Source organism: Theropithecus gelada, chromosome 1 (genome assembly GCF_003255815.1).
Source record: "Theropithecus gelada isolate Dixy chromosome 1, Tgel_1.0, whole genome shotgun sequence".
NCBI lineage: Eukaryota > Metazoa > Chordata > Mammalia > Primates > Cercopithecidae > Theropithecus > Theropithecus gelada.
Genome location: NC_037668.1, coordinates 216,927,533 through 216,949,661, shown reverse-complemented (window position 1 = coordinate 216,949,661; position 22,129 = coordinate 216,927,533). Strand labels below are relative to the sequence as shown.

The window sequence follows — 22,129 nt, the reverse complement described above, 5'->3', positions numbered from 1 at the left end:
AGCAGTTAATGAGCTATATGCTCATAGTTCTGATTGGCATTATGAGATAAAACAAGAAACATATGCTGCTTATGGTTTCTTGGAAGTATATGTTTCCTGTGTATCATACCAGGAAACATGCATTGGGACACTGCCTAATAGATACAATTTATATACCTCAGTAACTGCAAATACAGTACAGCCCAGGATATACTTACAATAATATGAAACTAATTAAGGATTGCTTGGTTACGATCATTACAGTCAGTATGTATAGTAGAGCTAGAAAGATCTGACCCAGAGCTGCCACTTTTAGCTCAGAGCTTTTGAATCAGTCACTTCTCCCTTATCTTCTGTTTTCTCATCTACACAAATGGCATTTTTGATAAAATCTATTTATAGAGAATTTAATGAAGTATATAAAGCATCCAGCGTATTACTTGCCTGAGATTTATGCACTTAACAAATGTTTTTTACCTTTATCAGAAATGATATTAGAATTTCATACAGCCGGGCGTGGTGGCTCAAGCCTGTAATCCCAGCACTTTGGGAGGCCGAGACGGGCGGATCACGAGGTCAGGAGATTGAGACCATCCTGGCTAACACGGTGAAACCCCATCTCTGCTTAAAAAAAATACAAAAAAATTAGCCGGGCAAGGTGGCGGGCGCCTGTAGTCCCAGCTACTCAGGAGGCTGAGGCAGGAGAATGGCATAAACCCAGGAGGCGGGGCTTGCTGTGAGCTGAGATCCGGCCACTGCACTCCAGCCTGGGCGACAGAGCGAGACTCTGTCTCAAAAAAAAAAAGAATTTCATACCACATTGATGTGTCAAAAAGAAATGTAAAAAAAGTATCTAAGGCAGAAGTATTAATTATTATTTACTCAGATAATAAGAACTAGCATTCAATGGAAGCTTTCATTCTCTCACTCATGCTATAGTGTCTCTCAGGAAATAAGCTAATTTGTAACATACAAATATAAATTAATATAAAATGGAAAATAAAAGAAAAAACTGGAATATAAAAGAAGAAAATCTTAAGGTATAAATAAAGAAAATATAAATGTTAACATTTGTATTAAGTATAAATAAGATTTGTTTTTTACATACAGGTAAATAGACCTATATGTTTGTTTATTAATGTTAAAATTGTTTCTTTATATGGTCTACTTCCCGAAAACTGTCAAAGCAATTACTGTATTTTAGGGCTCATTATTTCCCCATGATTGGGAGAATTTTAATTCTGGTTCCTGTTTTATGAGATGTTTAATTTACTTATTGAAAGCAGGTGATAGTTATTTGAGGCAATATGTTGCCATTCTGAGTAACCCAGGAATGGTTTTGGTAAATGTGAATTTAAATAGACTCTCTTCTCTCTTCTCTATTCCCTCAACCCCTGCCAAGCAACAGCTATAGCCCTAGTAGGTTCTTCTGTAGGAATTACCTAACAGGCCATTTAGAACACTTCACAGAATGGTTTTACATAAGCATGTGTCAGTGGCACTCATACTGTTGGTATTCTTAGCATGGTCCACATGGCTCTGGTACCACCTTCACTACTCAGAAATGTGGGCAGGTAACAGAAAACCTTGGATGGGATTAAGGATGAAACAGGCTTTAGTATCCTTAGGAGGCTTCACTGTATGTGTGTCATTCTCTATACTTACTATTCTTTTTTTTTTTTTTCTTTTTTCTTTTTTTTTGAGGCAGAGTCTCGCTCTGTCACCCAGGCTGGAGTGCAGTGGCACAATCTCAACTCACTGCAACCTCCGCCTCCCGGGTTCACGAGATTCCCCTGCCTCACCCTCACAAGTAGCTGGGACTACAGGTGCATGCCACCACGCCTGGCTAATTTTTGTGTTTTTAGTAGAGACAGGGTTTCACCGTGTTGGCCAGGATGGTCTTGAACTCCTGACCTCAGGTGGTCTACCCGCCTTGGCCTCGTAAAATGCTGGGATTACAGGCATGAGCCACCACACCTGGCCTATACTTACTATTCTTACATACTATTCTTGAAATCATGTAGTGATTTGTCTATTTGAAGTCTTCACTTCTTCAGTGTTTAGCTTGTCATTATTAGTCTATCAAACCTGGCACTTTTTTTTTCTTTTTGAGACAAAGTCTCGATCTGTTGCCAGGCTGGAGTGCAGTGGCGTGATCTCAGCTCACTGCAACCTCCACCTCCTGGTTTCATGACATTCATCTGCCTCAGCCTCCCGAGTAGCTGGGATTGTAGGCATGCGCCACCATGCCCAACTAATTTTTGTGTTTTTAGTAGAGACAGGGTTTCACCACGTTGGCTAGGATGGTCTCAATTTCCTGACCTCGTTATCTGCCCACCTCAGCCTCCCAAAGTACTCGGATTACAGGCGTCAGCCACCATGCCCGGCCCAAATCTGACACTTTCAATGAAATATTTGTTTTGACTAGTTCAAAATAAAGTTTCCGTCATAGCTTTCCACTCCCTAGTTGTCATTACAGTTTTCATATGAAGCCTTGGCTTCTCTAGAGATTTTTCATTGAGAATTTAACAAAACAGTTTCATTTAGTAACATAGTTTGTTTTCAGAGAAAATCTTTATTTTCTAGAGAATTTTTATTTTATGTAAGAGAAAATGTAATAAATGATAATATAGCAAGGTGAGGTTTACTTATGGGTTTGTATGACAAGTTACTGTGACTAAATGAAATTGTCTTTCATGAGACTCAGATATGACCAGGCTGCATGATTTCGTTTTCTTATTTTTCCCCTTTAGGAAGGCACATCTTCATCTGGAAGCAAACGTTGGGTTTCACAATGGGCTAGTTTGGCTGCCAATCATACAAGGCATGATCAAGAAGAAAGGATAATGGAATTTTCTGCACCTCTTCCTTTAGAGAATGGTATTCTTTCTCTTTCTCTCTTTCATTCTTCCTCCCTTTTATTCTTTATCCCTTTTTTCTTCTCTTTCGCCATTTCTCTCTCTTTCTCTTACTCTTTCCTTCTGTTTTTTGTGAATCATATATCAGTTGTTATTATAAAAACAAGCCAAATCTATATGGTAAGAAGGAAGTTAAACCTAAATAAACAATTCACATATTCTCATACTGATACATGAATTTATTTTATAAGTAAAACGCTGATTTTTATTAGATATTGTATATTTTGAGGGATATTAAGCAGGGGACAAATTCAAAGTGATAAAACTGTTTTTTGAGAAATTCTGTGGACTTCATAAGTTGAGACTTCTAAGGACAGGTGAACAGACACCAGCTTGGATTTAATAGTTCATTCCAAGGCACTTTTCCTTTTAGTTGTAAATTTCTGCTGTTGAAAATAAGAATGGTTTTTAAATTTTGTGTTTTTACTTTTAAATAAAAACTCTTCCTACTCTTTCTGATATGCTGATATCTTAAGATATGATTTTGACTAATGATGCAGCTCTCATTAAAGTATAATCTTAACTGAAGATAAGGAAATAATTTGTAGATGAAGCATAATATATATGTGTGTATATATATTACATATGTAGATGAAGCATATATATATTGTATATATAAGTTAAAATTTAAAAATAAGTTGAAGACAGGTCTAAATGATTTCATTCATAAATACAACAGGTATTTATTGAGTGCCTACTTCATGTGATACATTTAATGAAAAAGAAATTAATAATCTTACAAATCTATGTCGTATGATTTTTATTACAAACAAAATGAAATTTATTTAAACAAAATGAAATTGTTTGCCTTCAAGGATTTCATTATTGCATTTTGTTCATTAGTTAAGACCCTGAAAGGGGATGAGGAGATGGTGGTGAAAAGGTACAAAATCTCAGCTAGACAGGAGGAAGCAGCTTGTTTTTTCCTGAGGTCTACTACACAGCCTGGTGAATAGAGTTCATAATGTAGTATTGCACCTTTTAGATGTTCTCATCACAAAAAATGTTTACTCTTTGAGGTGATGAATATGCTAAGTAGCTTGATTTAATTATTTCACATTGTATTTATGGTCAACATTTTATATACCATAAACATATACAAATATACATTGTCAACTTACAATAAAAAATCAAAATAAAAAACTTATCCAAGTTGAAAAATAAATACCCATTTACAGTTAAAAAACAAAAAGACCCTCGATGAGATTTTGTACATGGTTTTTATCTGTTTTATTAATTTCGTTCTGGTTGCAAATGGAAATTTGTTTTGTCTCAGGCTTGTGGCACCCCAAAAATCTGTTTTAAGAATTTTGTAAGTATTAGAAGTATTTGAGGAAGCTACATAGCAGTGTACTAGAAAAGCTACATCATTTATTTATATTAGAATCTAGAAGTTATTGATAGTATTACCAAAAATTCTTTTGAGGGAACAGAGTCATTTGCTTCATATACCCTGTGTTTAGGAAACAAAGAAACCAGACAGAAGGTTAGATAAATTTACCAAAGAATCTGTTATAAAATTATTAAGTATTATCTGTGAAAAGCAAAGTTCTACCCTTGTTATAAAAAATAATATACCACTTAGCTTTCATGATCTCATTTCTATTCATCATATTTAAATGAACTTATTTACATAAGCTTGATAAATCCACTTAAATTGTAAAATGTTTTTGTTAAACATATTGAATGTATATGGGGAGGGGGCAGTATGAGAAATACTAGAAAAATACAAAAGGGTAAAGTAGCCATTACATTCTAGATGCTTCAGTTAGTACTAAGGAGATAAGACATATGAAAGAAAAAACAAAACAAGATATAACATGATTAATGACTAAATTAAAGTTAAATCTATCAGGTCAGTAAGGATTTTCCTCCATCATAACCATTGTATTGATACGATATTTAAATGCTGAACTTTTAGGATTATAAAGAGAAAAAAAAGACCCACAGAAGCTGTATCTAGTATCTTTTCTCCATTTATCCCTAAGGGATTAGGAAGCTTTATATGTTAATTTATATTTCCCTGAAAAGATGTCTCCTTTTTCTCAGAAATACATTCCATTTTTAACAGTCAGGAAAATCCTTAAATATTCTCAAATTCTCTCGTGGAAAAATCAAAATATATATTTTCTCATCGGCTTCTACTTGAAAAAAAAGAAAGGGATTTTGTATTTCCATATGTGGCATTAATAACCAGAAGACTATAATTTAAAACTTCCTCAATTTATAAAATTTTGCTGTGTCCTGACTGTGAAAATTCTGCTATTTCATACTTATAATTTTTAAAATTCTTTTAATCAACTATAGATTTTTTTGAAATGTTAAAGCTCTGTCTTTTTCATTTTACTTAGGAAATCCAAAAGTGTCATTCTTTGAAGTAGATAATACTTTTTAAAAACTATATATTTTGTTCTTCTCTACTGTGTAGTTGAAAATACAGAAAATAAACAATGTTTATTTGACATTCTCTGTATACATCTACAATAGTTAGATTCTGGCTTTTTGAGCAAACCTCAAGGATGGAAGGTTACAAAAGCAAGAATGAACACAGTGAACTTTCCTTCTATAAAACACATTAAGAGGAAAGAAGAGCAATATATTTAGGTTTAAGATCAGATGACCCTTATATACCATTATGACTGTAGTTAGTAACAATGCATTGTATATTTGAAATAGCTGAAAGTAGATCTTAAATGTTCTCACCACAAAAAGGATAAGTATGCTAGGTAATAGATATGTTAATTAGCTTGACTTAGCCATTCCATAATGGCATACGTGTATCCAAACATCATGTTATACACCACACAGATACATAATTTTTGTCAATTAATAAATAGAAAATATATGAAAGGAGAAAAATGATCAGATGACTCTAATTTTCATCTCATACAATTGGCCTTCCTGACTCCTCTAGGAATTGCTTATTTGTGCAGCTTGAAATTGTACTTACTTTTTAAACTACTTAGTCACAATGCTGGCTCACTTGTTTTTTAGGCTAAGTCATTTTTAATTACATCTCAAAATGTAATGTAATATAGCTGGCCCTCTGCATCCATAGGTTTTGTATTAGTGAGTTTTGCATCTGTGAATTCACCTGAGGACTGAAAATATTTGAGAGGGAAAAAGAAATGATCGCGTCCCCACCGAACATGTATAGACTTTGTTTTTTGTACTTATTCACTAAGCAATACAGTATTAACAACTATTTACATAGCTTTTACATTGTAATAGGTATTATAAGTCATCTAGACATGATTTAAAGTATATGGGAGGGTGTGAGTAGGTTATATACAAATACTACATCACTTTATATAAGGTACTTAAGCATCCTGGGAATTTGGTATCCTGGGGGAAGAAGGGGTCTGGAACCAGTCTTCGTGGATACTGACAGACAACTGTAGGGTGCTCCTTTTATTTTTATTTTTTTGTCTTAACCAATTCCTTCTTTGTGGTTTTTATTTTATAGAGACAGAGATCAGTGAGTCTGGCATGACAGTGAGAAGTACTGGCTCTGCAACTTCCTTGGCTAGCCAGGGAGAGAGAAGGAGACGAACTCTTCCCCAGCTTCCAAATGAAGAAAAGTCTCTTGAGAGCCACAGAGCAAAGGTTATAACACAGAGGTCAGAGATAGGAGAAAAACAAGACACAGAACTTCAGGAGAAAGAAGCACCTACACAGGTATACCAGAAAGATAAACAAGATGCCGACAGACCCTTGAGTAAAATGAACAGGGCAGTAAATGGAGAGACTCTCAAAACTGGTGGAGATAATAAAACCCTACTTCACTTAGGCAGCTCTGCTCCTGGAAAGGAGAAAAATGAACCTGATAAGGAAACTTCTTTGGTAAAGCAAACATTAGCAAAACTTCAACAACAAGAACAAAGGGAGGAGGCTCAGTGGACACCTACTAAATTGTCTTCCAAAAATGTTTCAGGTCAGACAGATAAATGTAGGGAGGAACCTTTTAAACAAGAATCACAACCTCCAGAAAAAAATTCAGGACATTCTACAAGCAAAGGAGACAGAGTGGCACAAAGTGAGAGCAAAAGAAGAAAAGCTGAGGAAATTCTGAAAAGTCAGACTCCAAAGGGAGGAGACAAGAAGGAATCCTCCAAGTCATTAGTGCGACAAGGGAGCTTCACTATAGAAAAACCCAGCCCAAACATACCCATAGAACTTATTCCCCATATAAATAAACAGACTTCCTCTACTCCTTCTTCTTTAGCATTAACATCTGCAAGTAGAATACGAGAAAGAAGTGAGTCTTTAGATCCTGATTCTAGTATGGACACAACCCTTATTCTAAAAGACACAGAAGCAGTCATGGCTTTTCTAGAAGCTAAACTACGTGAAGATAATAAAACTGATGAAGGACCAGACACTCCCAGTTATAATAGAGACAATTCTATTTCACCAGAATCTGATGTAGATACAGCTAGTACAATCAGTCTGGTTACTGGAGAAACTGAAAGAAAATCAACCCAAAAGCGAAAGAGTTTCACTAGCCTCTATAAAGATAGGTGTTCCACAGGTTCTCCTTCCAAAGATGCTACAAAATCGTCATCTTCAGGTACTAGGGAAAAAATGGAAAAGAAAACAAAAAGTCGTTCCACAGATGTGGGTTCAAGAGCAGATGGTCGTAAATTTGTTCAATCCAGTGGGAGAATAAGACAGCCTTCGGTAGACCTAACCGATGATGATCAAACCTCTAGTGTACCTCATTCTGCCATCTCTGATATTATGTCATCTGATCAAGAAACTTACTCCTGTAAACCTCATGGACGGACTCCACTTACCTCAGCTGATGAGCATGTACATTCCAAACTGGAAGGAAGTAAAGTAACGAAATCTAAGACTTCTCCGGTAGTATCTGGTTCATCCAGTAAATCGACCACCCTTCCAAGGCCACGACCTACCAGGACTTCCCTCTTGCGCAGAGCACGACTTGGTGAAGCTTCAGACAGTGAACTTGCCGATGCTGACAAAGCATCTGTTGCTTCTGAAGTATCCACAACAAGTTCTACATCAAAACCTCCCACAGGAAGGCGTAACATCTCTCGGATTGATTTATTGGCTCAGCCTCGTAGAACACGACTTGGCTCACTGTCAGCTCGTAGTGACTCTGAAGCAACAATTTCTAGAAGTAGTGCCTCTTCGAGGACCGCAGAAGCCATCATTAGAAGTGGAGCCAGATTAGTACCATCAGATAAATTTTCTCCTAGAATTAGAGCTAACAGTATCTCTCGACTCTCAGACTCCAAGGTCAAAAGTATGACCTCAGCTCATGGCTCTGCTTCAGGTAAATTGGATCCAGATTTCTAATAGCATTAGCATGTTGTATATTTTGGGGTTCCTTTTTTTAAAAAAAAAAGTGTCTAGTTGTCTTCCCAAGATACTCGTTCAAAACAAAAGTTATGATATATGAGGTGGCGGGGGAGGTTCCATGAAATAGTTTTATGTAGCATAGTAAATGGAAAAGTCAGAAGTTATATATACTTCCAATTAAAGTCCTGGGGCAAAATAGTGATTTCAAAATTAGGAATTCATTGAGCTGATTTAGGAGTTTTAATTCTCCAGTTGGTGATATATTTGGATGTGTGTGTGTCAAAATTAGATTATCTGGCATTATCTGGTTTAAAGTATAGGAATTAACATTGTGCTTCTAAAAGCGTGTGTTTAACCTTTAAATATCCTCACATTAATTCAAAGCCCTTAAGAACTTGAAGAAAAGCAGCATATGCTTTATTACTTCTTTCAGAGTTAAATAATCAATGTTTTGTTCTTTTTTTCCCCTACCTATTTTGAAATGTCTCACATACTTTACCTATACTTTTTAAAGTTAAATCTGTTTATAGTTGGAGCAGGTGAAAACTAACCCTTAATTTATTTCAGTGGAAGAAGATGGATTCATGGGGAATCACTCAGCATATATTGTCCATACTGGGCTGTGGAAATTTAACTGGTTATGAGCATTATCTCAAAAAGTGCGGTTACATCGTTTAACTCTAGTAATTAGGTGTAATTGAATATAATAACTACAAAAACTACTTACTCTCCACCAGAATTTAACTGATGTTGTTATATTTGTTTGCTTACATACTTTGTGTTCAGAGCTGAAGCCATTGAGAGACATGTGTGACCAAAGAGTCATGAGGTGGATATTTGTTTGTATCCTGTAAGCCTGTTCTCATTACTTCATAATGAGCCTCCTATGTGGGCGTGGCTGCAAAGGCCAGTGTGGGAGGCCAGCTGTTATAACAGGCTTGCAGATGCGTGATGGTTTTCAGTAGGCAGACATCTCAGTGAGCCCTAAGTCTTGAGTTAAAAGTGGAGGGGAAGTTGATAGGAAATTTCATCTTTTTATTTTTGATTGGTTTACATCTACCACACTATATTCTACAAGACCCTAAAGGAACGGTACTTTGCATATGATACTTTTTTCACTTTTCTTCCTCTTTTCACTGCTGCTTTCCTCCACTCCATTCACCTCTCTCTCTTTGCTGCTCAGTGGGTTTGGTAATGATGGTCACTGTCTATGGTAGAAATGGATGTAGGCTGAAGCCGGATAACATATAATCATGATTCCAAAAAAAAATTAGACAACATTTTCCTTATTACTCCAGTCCTCGTTTCCACACTTGAAGCTTTGGTTGGTGGTTCATAAATTTATTGCCAAATATTTTAAAACTAACTATTTTGGTTTTTTTTTTCATTCTCTTGTTGCTTATGGTTCTACTTCTTCAATTCACATTTCATCTCTGCTGCATTTCCTGAAGAAATTTCTTCTGCTGTACTCCGTGTTTTCTCACCTCATCTCCATTAAGATATGTGTGTATTTTCCTGTCTTCACATAATTTCTGTGTTACCAGGTAGCTTGGAGTACCTCTTAACACATGATGTGTTTTATTCCTTGATATTTAGGATAAGGCTTGAGATCCAAGCTAAATATGATTACTTCAGCAAGTCTAAGAAACAACTGTAAGATGCTATATATAAAGCTACATTTCATTTTCTGCTTCTTTGAATACAGAACTTGATAAATATTCAGTTTTCTGTGTCCAAAAATAACCTTGAATTGTATATGAAATTCCCTAGGACAAATTGAAGTATATGATTTTGGTCTTTTCATACTTACTAGCAGTATATTAAATAATGAGAATCATGGAATTTAAGAGTTAGAAGAGTTATTCCCTTAAGGGAACTGAGGCCAAGAGAGGAAATAACCTGCCCTGGGCACATGGCTGTGGCAGGGGCGGAATGAGAATCAAAGGCTTTTAATCCCCAGCCTGTTGTTGTTCTGCCATATTTATTCTAGCTCTAAGAAATAGTTTGAGTGTTTACTTGTATGCAAGCTTCCAGAAGACAGCTGGAATCTACTGGATTATTATCAGGAGTATATGCAAGGTCAATATACCATATAAAGGTTTTGGTATTGTTTACTAAAATCTTTGCAATTCTGATGTTTTACCCAGTTTATATTCTCTATTGCACCTTATGAGCATAAAGCCACCTTGTAATCTGGGATTGTATATTCAGATTCTCTCAAGGTACCCATTTATAGTGTTACATCTTATCTAGGACAGTAGCCAGGATCTTTCATTCAGTGTGAACATACTATAATAGCTGTATGGAGAAGGTCAGCAAGCAAACAAACAAACATACCTGTTTGATTTTGCTAATTTAGGTGCTTTGATATTATAACATTTCTGTTTAAGATAATTATACTATTTTGAATGGAAAAAAAAAAAAGAAAATTTTTATCTTTTGAAACATGACTTAAAAGAATGTTAAATCATACTGATCAGTGTTGCTGTGCACGGTATAAACTTTAAAGACCTTGGAAATAATCTGAACTTAGCACCTTTGATATTGTCCCAATTGGATATGTAAAAATAATTCTGTAATGTTTCCAATTCCATATTTTAGATGATGTCTTTAAAATAGTTTTAGGCCACCACAGTGTTTCCTGCTTGTAATCCCAGTGTTTTAGGGGAGGGCAAAGTTGGAGGATTACTTGAGCCCAGGAGTTCAAGGCTTCAGTGAGCTGTGATGACACTACTTCATTCCAGCCTGGGACAAGTGAGACCCTGTCTCCATTTAAAAAAAAAAAAAAAAAAAGAGTTTTTTTAAAGTAACGTGTAATAAAAATAGAAGATTGGAAATCTCAGATTTAGCATTAAGAGAAGAGTTCTGTTATGTTTCTCTGATGTAATTTGCAATTTGCTTCTAGGAGTTTAACTAGTTTTTTTTTCCCCAAAACATTCCTTCAATGATTTTTTGTTTGTTTGTTTGTTTGTTTGAGACAGAGTCTTGCTCTTGCTGCCCAGGCTGGAGTGTAATGGCATGATCTCAGCTCACTGCAACCTCTGCCTCCCGGATTCAAGTGATTCTCCTGCCTCAACCTCCCAAGTAGCTGGGATTACAGGCGTGTGCCACCAGGCCCGGCTAATTTTTTGTATTTTTAGTAGAGACGAGGTTTCACCATATTGGTTAGGCTGATCTGTCCTCCTGTCTCAGCCTCCCAAAGTGCTGGGATTACAGGCACCTGGCCTCCTTCAGTGATTCTTGATACCAAGTTGTAACTGAGATATCCAGATTTATTTTGGCAAGATATATTTAAATTTAAAGACCTTGAATTATCAAAATAAAGCACTTGGTTTTCATTATGTTTTAAGTGCACATTTTAGAAAATAAAAACATTATGTTAATATCCTTAAAAATTTTTTAGACTGTTTGCTGTCCCTTTTTAATTCTAATCTTCACAGTTTACAGGCAGTAGAAATTAAATGTTGGACATGCATGGCTTGAATTAACTCTTTCTCCAGGTCAAAGGACAAAACAGAGCATTGTCAGCAGTTTTTCTCCCCAACTGATCTTATTGCTGCATGCTCATAAATATACATGCAAAACATGTTTGTGGTAATTTTCCACTAAAATATTCTGATATAGTATGAAGATGCAATGTGTGTTTTCTGAAGTGTGTTTGCAAAATCTATAGTTGCACGTTTTAATGCCAACAAAGAAATTGGAACAGTCACAGAAATACGATACTAACAACTCTTTTTTTCCTTTTTAATTCTCTAGACATCATAAATGATAGTATGTTTTTGTAGTGAATATAGTAGTTTAGTACTACAACACAAGAGGGAATGTTGCCTATTTTATAATTAAAAACTAAATTTTGTAATGAATGCTGTAGCTCTAGCTACGAGCTTAATCAAGCCCATCTTGGAACTTTCATTTTAATATATATGCTGTCTAGGCCTTTACTAACCAATAAGTCTCTTAGAGATTGGCGTTTCAAACACCTTTAAATGCCTTAGTAATATCAACCCATCAAATGAGCCTAATAATATATTAAGAAAATCTAATTTATTTTTATAAATTGTTACTTAAGCTGAATAAAATTCAAGAGAAAGAAAAAGTTTTTCTTCAACACAGGTAGAAATCAGAAATCAGAAAAACTATCATTACATGAGAAATTTAGATTGTCTTTTTAAAACAACTTGACTGGGCACGGTGGCTCATGCCTATAATCCTAGGACTTTGGGAGGCTGAGGCAGGTAGTTTACCTGAGGTCAGGAGTTCGAGATCAGCCTGGCCAACATGGTGAAACCCCGTCTCTATTAACAATACAAAAATTCGCCAGACATGGTGGCGGGTGCCTGTAATTCCAGCTACTCTGGAGGCTGAGGGCAGGAGAATCGCTTGAACCTGGGAGGCGGAGGTTGCAGTGAGCCGAGATGGCGCCATTGCCCTCCAGCCCAGGTGACAGAGGGACACTCCATCTCAAAAAACTTACTGGAAACAGAAGTGTAGAATGTATACAACACTTGCAATCTCAGAGAATTAGTTTTGAAGTCTGGGAGTCCATAGACCTGGCTTATACTGTGATTTTAGCAAGGTGAGACCTCTCTGGGCCTGTTTCTTCTCTGTAAATGTAAATGGAAGAATTTAGACTCATGTCAAAGGTCATTTGGTTCCAAAATTCTATGAAATAAGTAGATGGGGGAAAAGTTAAAATATTTTAACTTGAAGTTTCTTTGGTGTTAATTAGCGGGTGGTAGAGAATTTAGGGAAAAAAAAAAAGTTGGGTAGCTGGTATAGTTTGGAAGCAAATGTTAAGAAAGCAAAAAGTTTTGAAATTAATTCTTTGAGAAATAATAGGTTAAAGGGCCTTGCATTGAACTCCCTTTCCCAGTTCCTTCTCCACCAGTAGCCATCATTTCACTCAGTCTCTGCTCTGCTGTTCGTTGTTACACAGACTCAGTGTGTCCAGAGGTAACTGGAGCTTTTCTTCGTAGTACACCGTGTGTGATATGTTTTCCACTGGCAAAGGGAGCTCTTAATTACTTAATAATTTTTAATCACATTTTTATTTCTGTGCTATATGCTGATTATTTTATCCAGTTTCCTCCTCAATTTTAAAAGAACGTACCTAAAGATGTTACCTTTTACTTTTTAAAATATGCTATATTCTTTTGATTGCTTTTCTTTTTGTGTTTGAGACGGAGTCTGGCTCTGTCACCAGGCCAGAGTCAGTGATGCAATCTCAGCTTACTGCAACCTCTGACTCCTGGGTTCATGTGATTCTCCTGCCTTAGCCTCCCGTGTAGCTGGGATTACAGGCATGCACCACCACGCCTGGCTAATTTTTGTATTTTTAGTAGAGATGGGGTTTCGCCATGTTGGCCAGGAGGGTCCCGACCTCCTGCCCTTGTGATCCGCCCGCCTCAGTGTCCCAAAGTGCTGGGATTACAGGCGTGAGCCACCGCACCCGGCCTCTGATTGCTTTTAAAAGATATTGTTAGTAGCTTTACTATTCTTACTGACTTCTAGGTAGACCAACCTATGAAAAGAGATGGAAAGTTTGTGAAAAGGAAGTTTTTCTCTTACTTTTTTCCTCAAAATGTAATTGCTTTTTGATCCTAAGCTCAGACTATTTAAAGTTAATTCTAGCATGGCTCTGCTTATATGTGGTCACCTGACATTTAACATATATTAACAGTACTTGGCACTCAGTCTCTCATTCTGCTTTCATGTAGTCAGCCATCGATGCCATTCTTTCTCAGCCATCAATGCCATTCTTTCTAAGTTACCTTGAAATTAACTGTCTTAGTTTTATCATACTTATGTTTTCATATGTTCTCCAGTTTATTAAAGCTCTTTGTTAATTGCTTTTCTTTTCTCTCTAGTTTCCAATCATATGTATGGTGACCATAGTTGCCTAATCAAAAATCAGGAAATTTGATGTAACAATTGATTTTTTTTTCCTTATGAACACTATTGTAAGATAGCAAAAAAACACACATTTAGCATTTAATGAAACACTTTTTTGAGAAGTACAAATTTGTTTACAGTATTTCTGATTTTGCCTGCCATATTTCTAATTCTTTCTAAACCTCTTTACTCTTGTTCCTAAACTTTTCCTAAAATTGGTTTCAAGTCTCAGGATCACTTCAACTCATGGAAGTTTTTATATCTAGAAATGAGTACATTATCACCATGGTAAAAATAGTATCTATGTTAATAAATTATCTTACAGTGTTAAAATCAGAAATTATGTTTAAGCTCCTCAAAAAAAATCTATGACTAATTACCTAGTATATGCATTTGCATACACTTTTACAGAGAACCATGAACTTTCTGCATCTGTTCATTCTCTCATATCTGTGAATGAATGTCGTTCCAAACATCAGGATCTCCAGATAGGGGTGTGAATGAGGACAGATCGCTAGGCTCTAACTTATGGCATATTCCTCATTCTAGAGTTCTCTGTTTCTTAATCCACATAGGGGTGTGAATGAGGACAGATCGCTAGGCTCTAATTTATGGCATATTCCTCATTCTAGAGTTCTCTGTTTCTTCAGCCGGTTCTGGTGGCAAGGTATGCCAGTTTTATCTGAGAGCAAGCTCAGCCTTAGAGATCCCCAGGTAAAAATGTACTTTTTGGAGGAAAAGACATAAAAGGCATAAAATTCGAGTGGAGGAACTTCTGGGTTCTATGCAGCTTAGGGTCAGTTTCTATTGAAAAGGAAAAAGATGCTAAGGTTTTATTACTTTAAAACGCCGATAACATTTAATGCTTTTCACTAGGTTTCGGAAAAGTAAGTGTTTATATCCAGGAAGTCTTACATTTTTTCCAAAATATTTGTTAAAAATTTGCTAGCCAACACTCAGCTAAGTGCTAGATATATGTTACTGGATTAAACAGACATGGTTCCTGCCCTTGTGAAGTTTACCAGGAATTAGCCTTTATTTCTCTTTTGTACCTCTATTGATGCTTCACAAATTATTTGTATGTTTGATTCTCATATTAACAGTAGTAAAGTGTCTGCTTTGTCTTCTGATTTTTTAAATGTTTCAGCAATGCCATTTTTTAAATGTCTTTACTAACTGTAAATAAGAAAGTGATTGCCACTTTCTTTAATGTGACTCTTCACAGTATCTCCTGTGCCTTCAATGTCAATGGTTGTGACAAAAGCTTGTAGAGTTTTGCTTTTTGTAGATTTTATGCCATTGTCTATTTTCACCATATGCTTTCAGTGTCAAAGCAGCAGAGAGTTGTACTGAAGATGCTTTGTTGTGTTTTTTACCATGTAAAAAGATTTTTTCCAACCATAGCGTAACAGGATGTTGAATGACAGAGGTAATGTTTTTTTTTTCTGCCATAAAGGCATAATTTCCACAGCCGGAATTATGCACGTCTGTGTGTTGGGAAAAGAGAGTTTTTACCATCTCCATGTTGAAAGTCCATGTGGCATGAGGAAATCTTTTCCCTTGTTTTTATTTTTGTTGTCGTTGATGTTGTTACTGTCTTTTTTTTTTGGAAAAATTCATATTTTCACTCAAATAAGAAATATTTGCAATTGAAAAGTGCTCCAGTTAAACATCGATGGATAGAGCTTGCTTAGTTGTTTATCATTAGTGAAATTTTTCATCTGAATGTTTATTCACCACACTACGGAAAACATGGTCTTTCGATGTTTTTGATTCTTCATTGTTTTTAATTCACCAAAGTGTAATGTTTCTATCTCTAAGGAGTAGTAGACTTATGGTTTTTGTGAGGTATGTGTATGTCAGTTTTTGAAAATTGTGCTGTGTGTGCGCTCTCATGGTGTTTTGAAGTCATGACTTTTACCTCCTTTAAATGATAACATAATAATTCTTTTTTTAATAATTAAACTAATTTAGTAAATTCAAGATGGAGGCGCTTTCCTACTGATTATGCTTCCACCTCAGAAGATGAATTTGGATCAAACCGTAATTCCCCTAAACATACCCGTCTACGTACTTCTCCAGCCCTGAAAACCACTCGCTTGCAGAGCGCTGGATCAGCAATGCCTACTAGTTCTTCATTCAAGCACCGGATTAAAGAGCAGGAAGACTACATCCGAGATTGGACTGCTCATCGAGAAGAGATAGCCAGGTTGGTTACTGAAAATTTCTAAGAACGTTACAACTTGGTAACAGAGTTTAGCTTGTACTTCATTTTTACTAGTAGTCTAAGAACTGAAATCCACAGATAACTGTGAACTCTGTTTAGTCAGTAGTATTACTCTCTATCCAACTTTTTCCCTTTTTTTTCTATACCTGTGCCACTAACATATTGTAGAACTGATTTATTTTGACCTTTTCTCTCTCCCCTCTCCTCCCTTTTTAAGAGTTTCTTTTATAGATGGTGATAAGTAAGTATAACTTTGAAAGGGAGGCAGTATCAGATCTACATAATTAAGAACTGTGCAGGCAATTTATGGATTACTTTCCTTTAAACTTCCAAAGATGTAATAGGATACCTGTTAGAGATGTGGCTAATGCTCTCTGGAGAGAATTAGGGTAAGCAGATTTTCACTCATACTTCTATGAGCTCATTAAGTATGGTCAGTTCAACCCTTTAGTAAGTAAAACAAAATATGATTATTTTGAAGATTAAATAAATATGTTTATAGTAACTTTTAGATTTAGATTATGTACAAAAAATAAAATTTATGCTGCAGATGATTTTTAATTAATAACATAATAACTTACTATAGGCCGGGCGCGGTGGCTCAAGCCTGTAATCCCAGCACTTTGGGAGGCCGAGACGGGCGGATCACAAGGTCAGGAGATCAAGACCATCCTGGCTAACACGGTGAAACCCCGTCTCTATTAAGAAATACAAAAAACTAGCCGGGCGAGGTGGCGGGCGCCTGTAGTCCCAGCTACTCGGGAGGCTGAGGCCGGAGAATGGCGTGAACCCGGGGGGCGGAGCTTGCAGTGAGCTGAGATCCGGTCACTGCACTCCAGCCTGGGCGACAGAGCGAGACTCCGTCTCAAAAAAAAAAAAAATAACTTACTATGGCTGAACTTTGAAGAGAGATTATACTCAAGCAGATGTTATAGTACTTAAAATATAAGGATTTTTTGTTTAAAGTTTGTGAGATGTTAAATTTTATTGCACTATACCATTTGTTACCTAAACATTTTCACTGTGTACATACTAAGCTTACTTCTGTCTTTAAGACCTTAATCTTCAAGTTGTATACTTGAGAACGTTATTAAAGAGTTTATACATAATATTTCATAGATGGTTTTAGAAGACAACAAACTTTTACTCTATCTTAATGTTCATCTTTTTTTTCTTTATTTCATTGACTTCTGTGAGTTGTGTTTTTTCTGGCTCATTGGTTTGATGTTTAGTTTTTTATTTTTAAAGACTATTTACTTGTCATTGCTTTTATTCTTGGAGAAAACATGCCTTTCTAATCTCATTGTGCTGCTTAAAACATTTTTGCTTTAACAGACAAATAGCTTTTTAGGAGAGTAATTACTGAAGCATTTTAAGCCAGTTGTTCTAGTTAGAGGAAAGGCATATATGTGCTTTGGCATCCATGGATCATTATGGGCCGACAAAATGCTTGTAGAGAGAGCAACTTGACACATTTTTTGTACTTCCAGGCTCAGCTAGCAACCACAGGTCTTACTCTTGTCTCATCATATTTCCCCTTCCCTTGAAAAAGACGTCCATATAAAGATCCAGTGGTGCCTGTATGTCTAGATGCCTCCTGGCAGGAGGCCTCCTCTCTCAAGCTCCCTCTACCCCAAACTAGAAAGACTAAAACCCTTCTTCTGAGCCAAATACACTTCCCTACCCTCAAATAAAAAATAGTTGTAATACAAACAGAAGAGGGAATAAGGGTTATACACTGTATTTTCACTTGGTTCTATTTTGCTATGTGCATAGTGTTACTATTATCAATGTGTACTTTTTATTATCTATGGCAGGACTTTAAGGCCAGGCTATTTAACCTCCAGTGATGTTCATGCCTTATCCCTCTAGTTTGTCAGTAGCACTATGCTAATAAAACTTGACTTTGGGATTTTAATTTTTCAAGATATACTTTCTAGACATATATCTCAAAGCTAGAGAAGTGGGTTTTTTTTGTTTTATTTTATATGGAGAAAAAAGGAGGGTAGTGGAAGGAAGAAGGAAAAATACAAAATATGGAAGGAAATGTTGATATGTAATTTTCTATAGGGCAGTGATAAGTTTGCTTAGCGTGAGAAAATTCATTTTCAAATGGCTGTGAATCACAAACTAAGTAGAATATGAGAAATAATTTTATTTATTTACATGAACTACTACTGTCACCTAAAAGACTCCTGTGCTAAGAGCAATATTTGAAGAGTAGTAAAGACACTTTTATTTGAAAAATATAATAGTGAGTTTTAATGTATTATAAAAATGTTTTATGCTTTAGCATACTCTTTCTGTTTAGAATTTAGGACTATTTCACTTGATCAGCACTTTGTTAATCTGTACATAGTAACTGTTTACCTGCATTTAAATTTAAAGCACAAAAGCAAGCTCCATTTAGAATATAAAGTATATAAGCGAGATATGGCATATTTGGTCTTCAGTTTGACGAGGGAAAGTTTCTTGCAGGTATCCCTGATGCATGTGCTTTGTTAGCTCCTGCCTCAGTTTCTCTGTTATGAATACAGATATTAACTTCCATCTAATAGGAATATAAGACATGATGCAGACTTTCATGAATATTAGGGTAAATAGAGCTATAATACCAGCTTTACAGATGACCAAATGAAATATATTTAACCAAAAAATTATACTGGATGATTATCTACAGTAACACCTCAAAGATAGTGCAGGTTTGGTTTCAGACCACTATAGTAAGGCAAATATCTCAATAAAGTAAGTCACATAATTTTTTTTGTTTCCTAGTGCATATAAAAATTATGTTCACACTATACTCTGTGCAGTAACACTGCTTCTTAAAAAAGTGTATATACCTAAACAAGTAAATATTTTAGTGCTAAAAACACTAGTGATCCTCTGAGCCTTTAGTAAGTCATCAGCTTTTTGTTGGCATGGGGTCTTACATCCCTGCTGATGACTGCTGACTTATTTGAGGGTGGTGGTTACTGAAGGCTGGGGTGACTGTGGCGATTTCTTGGTTTTTTTTTTGAGACACAGTCTCACTCTGTCGCCCAGGCTGGAGTGCAGTGGCGCGATCTCGGCTCACTGCAAGCTCTGCCTCCCACGTTCACGCCATTCCCCTGCCTCAGCCTCCCGAGTAGCTGGGACTACAGGTGTCCGCCACCACGCCCAGCTAATTTTTTGTATTTTTAGTAGAGACGAGATTTTACCGTGTTAGCCAGGATGGTCTCGCTCTCCTGACCTCATGATCCTCCCGCCTCGGCCTCCCAAAGTGCCGGGATTACAAGCGTGAGCCACCGTGCCCGGCTGCGATTTCTTAATTAAAATAAGACAGCAGTGAAGTCTGCCACATTGATTGACTCTTCCTTTGATGAAAGATTTCCTTGTAGCAATGCGATGCTGCTTGATAGCATTTTACCCAGAGTAGAACTTCTTTCGAAACTGCAGTCAGTCCTCCCGGACCCTGCCACCGGCTTATCAACTGAGTTTATGTAATATTCTGAATCCTTTGTTGTCAAGTCAATAGTGCTCACAACAGCTTCACCAGGAGTAGATTCTATTGCAAGATACCACTTTCTTTTCCCATCCAGAAGAAGCAGTTTCTCATCTGTTAATGTTTTATCATGAGATTGCAACAATCCAGTCCCATATTCAGGCTCCACTTGTACCTCTAGTCCTTCTAGTGCCCTTGCTGTTTCCATCATATCTACAGTGACTTCCTCCACTGAAGTCTTGAACCCTCAAAGTCATCTATGAGGGTTGGAATCAGTTTCTTCCAAACTCCTGTTAATCTTGATATTTTTACCTCCTCTATGAATCACAAATGTCCTTAATGGCATATAGAATGGTGAATCCTTTCCAAAAGAGTTTCAGTTTACTTTGTCCAGATATATTAGAGGAATCATTACCTATGACAGCTATAGTCTTGCAAAATGTATTTCTTAAATAAAGGAATACATTTTCTGCTTAGAAGACAAAAATGGGCCAGGCGCAGTGGCTCACACCCATAATCCCAGCACTTTGGGAGGTCAAGGCAGGCAGATCACGAGGTCAGGAGATCAAGACCATTCTAGCTAACACAGTGAAACCCCATCTCTACTAGAAATAGAAAAAATTATCTGGGCACGGTGGTATGCGCTTGTAATCCCAGCTACTCGGGAGGCTGAGGCAGAAGAATTGTTTGAATCGGGGAGACAGAGATTGCAGTAAGCCGAGATTGTGCCACCGCACTTCAGCCTGGGACACAGCGAGACTCTACCTCAACAACAACAAAAAGTCAAAATGACTCCTTGATCCATGGGCTGCAGAATGGATATTAGCAGGCATGAAAACAACATTAATCCCCTTGTACATCTCAGTCAGAGCTCTTAGGTAACCAGGCACATTGTCCATGAGCAGTAATATTTTGCAAGTAATCTTTTTTTTCTGAGCAGTTTGTCTCAACGGTGGGCTTAAAATATTTAGTAAACCACACTGTAAATATGCCGTAATCCAGGCTTTATTGTTCCATGTGTAGAGCACAAGCAGAGTAGATTTAGCATAATTCTTAAGGGCCCTATGACTTTAGGAATGGAAAATGAGTGTTGGCTTCCAACATAAAGTCACCAGCTACATTAACCCCTGCCAAGAGAGTCAGCCTGTCCTTCGAAGCTTTGAAGCTGGGCATTGTCTTCTCTCTGGCTATGAAAGTCCTAGATGGCATCTTCTTCCAATAAAAGGCTGTTTTCTCAACATTGAAAACCAGTTGTTATTATGACCACCTTAATCGGTTATCTCAGCTAGAGCTTCTGGATAACTTGCTACAGCTTCTGTATCAGCACTTGCTGCTTCTCTGTGCACTTTTATGTTAAGGGGATGGTTTTGTTCCTCAAGCCTCATGAACCGACCTCTGCAAACTTTTCTTTTGTAGTTTCCTCACCTCTGTCAGCATTCACAGAGTTGAAGAGAGTTCGGGTTTTGCTCTGGATTCGTTCGGCTTAAGGGAATGTTGTGGCTGGTTTGATCTTCTATCCGGACACTCAGACTTTGTCCATATCAGCATTAGGCTATTTAGGCTGTTTTGCTTTCACATCATCCCTGTGTTCACTGGAGTAGCACTTTTAATTTACTTCAAGAACTTTTCCTGTGCATCCACAGCTTGGCTGTGTGGCACGAGAGGCCTAGCTTGTGATGGTTGCTGGAATAGTAAGGCAGAATTTCAAATGGTTCCATGGTTGGTCAGATGGGAGACTGGTGAGGATAGGGAGCCCAGAAGGTGTGGAAAAAGAAGAGAGGTTGTATTTTGGTCATACTGACACCAAGATGCCTAAAGGATAGCCCTGTGAAAAAATCTAGCAGACAGTTGAACCGTAGCTGTGAACCAGGAAGCCGTGAGAGCTAGACTCATCGATGTAGAGTCATTCGCAAAGAGTAAATACTGGAGCCAGTAAATGGTGTCACCAGGGAATGGTGAGGGGGCTGCAAATGCAGCTGAACTCTGAGATAAGCTCAGTGACAGGGATGCAGTGTAGCTGAGTGGTGAAGAATATGCACTATGGACTCAGACCATATTCTTGGTCTGAGATTCAAACCCAACTCAACCACAAGGTCTGTGACCCTGGGTGAGTTAACTGTGCTCTAGTGATCTCATCTGGAAAATGGACTTAATGGTGCCAACCTGAGAGAGGTGACAAGTTGATGCAAATACTTAACCTAGTGCTTGACATATAGTCAGTAGTCAATAAATGTTAGTTATATTTAAGAGGGATACAGAGAAAACAGTGGTTTATGATTATAGTTAGAACTTTATTTGGAG

General features: G+C 36.9%; 1 protein-coding gene across 3 annotated transcripts in view; it reads left to right on the top strand.

The window, feature by feature from the left end:
* CEP170 (centrosomal protein 170) overlaps positions 1–22,129 on the top strand; it is a 130,287-nt gene that overhangs the window by 81,498 nt on the left and 26,660 nt on the right. For 2 of the 3 annotated variants that reach the window (XM_025361790.1, XM_025361781.1), the window contains 3 exons: positions 2,733–2,859; positions 6,364–8,196; positions 16,092–16,326. In XM_025361790.1, coding sequence (XP_025217575.1) covers positions 2,733–2,859; positions 6,364–8,196; positions 16,092–16,326 — 2,195 coding nt within the window. The remainder of the gene's footprint in view (positions 1–2,732; positions 2,860–6,363; positions 8,197–16,091; positions 16,327–22,129) is intronic. The other variant, XM_025361798.1, reaches the window with a different exon arrangement.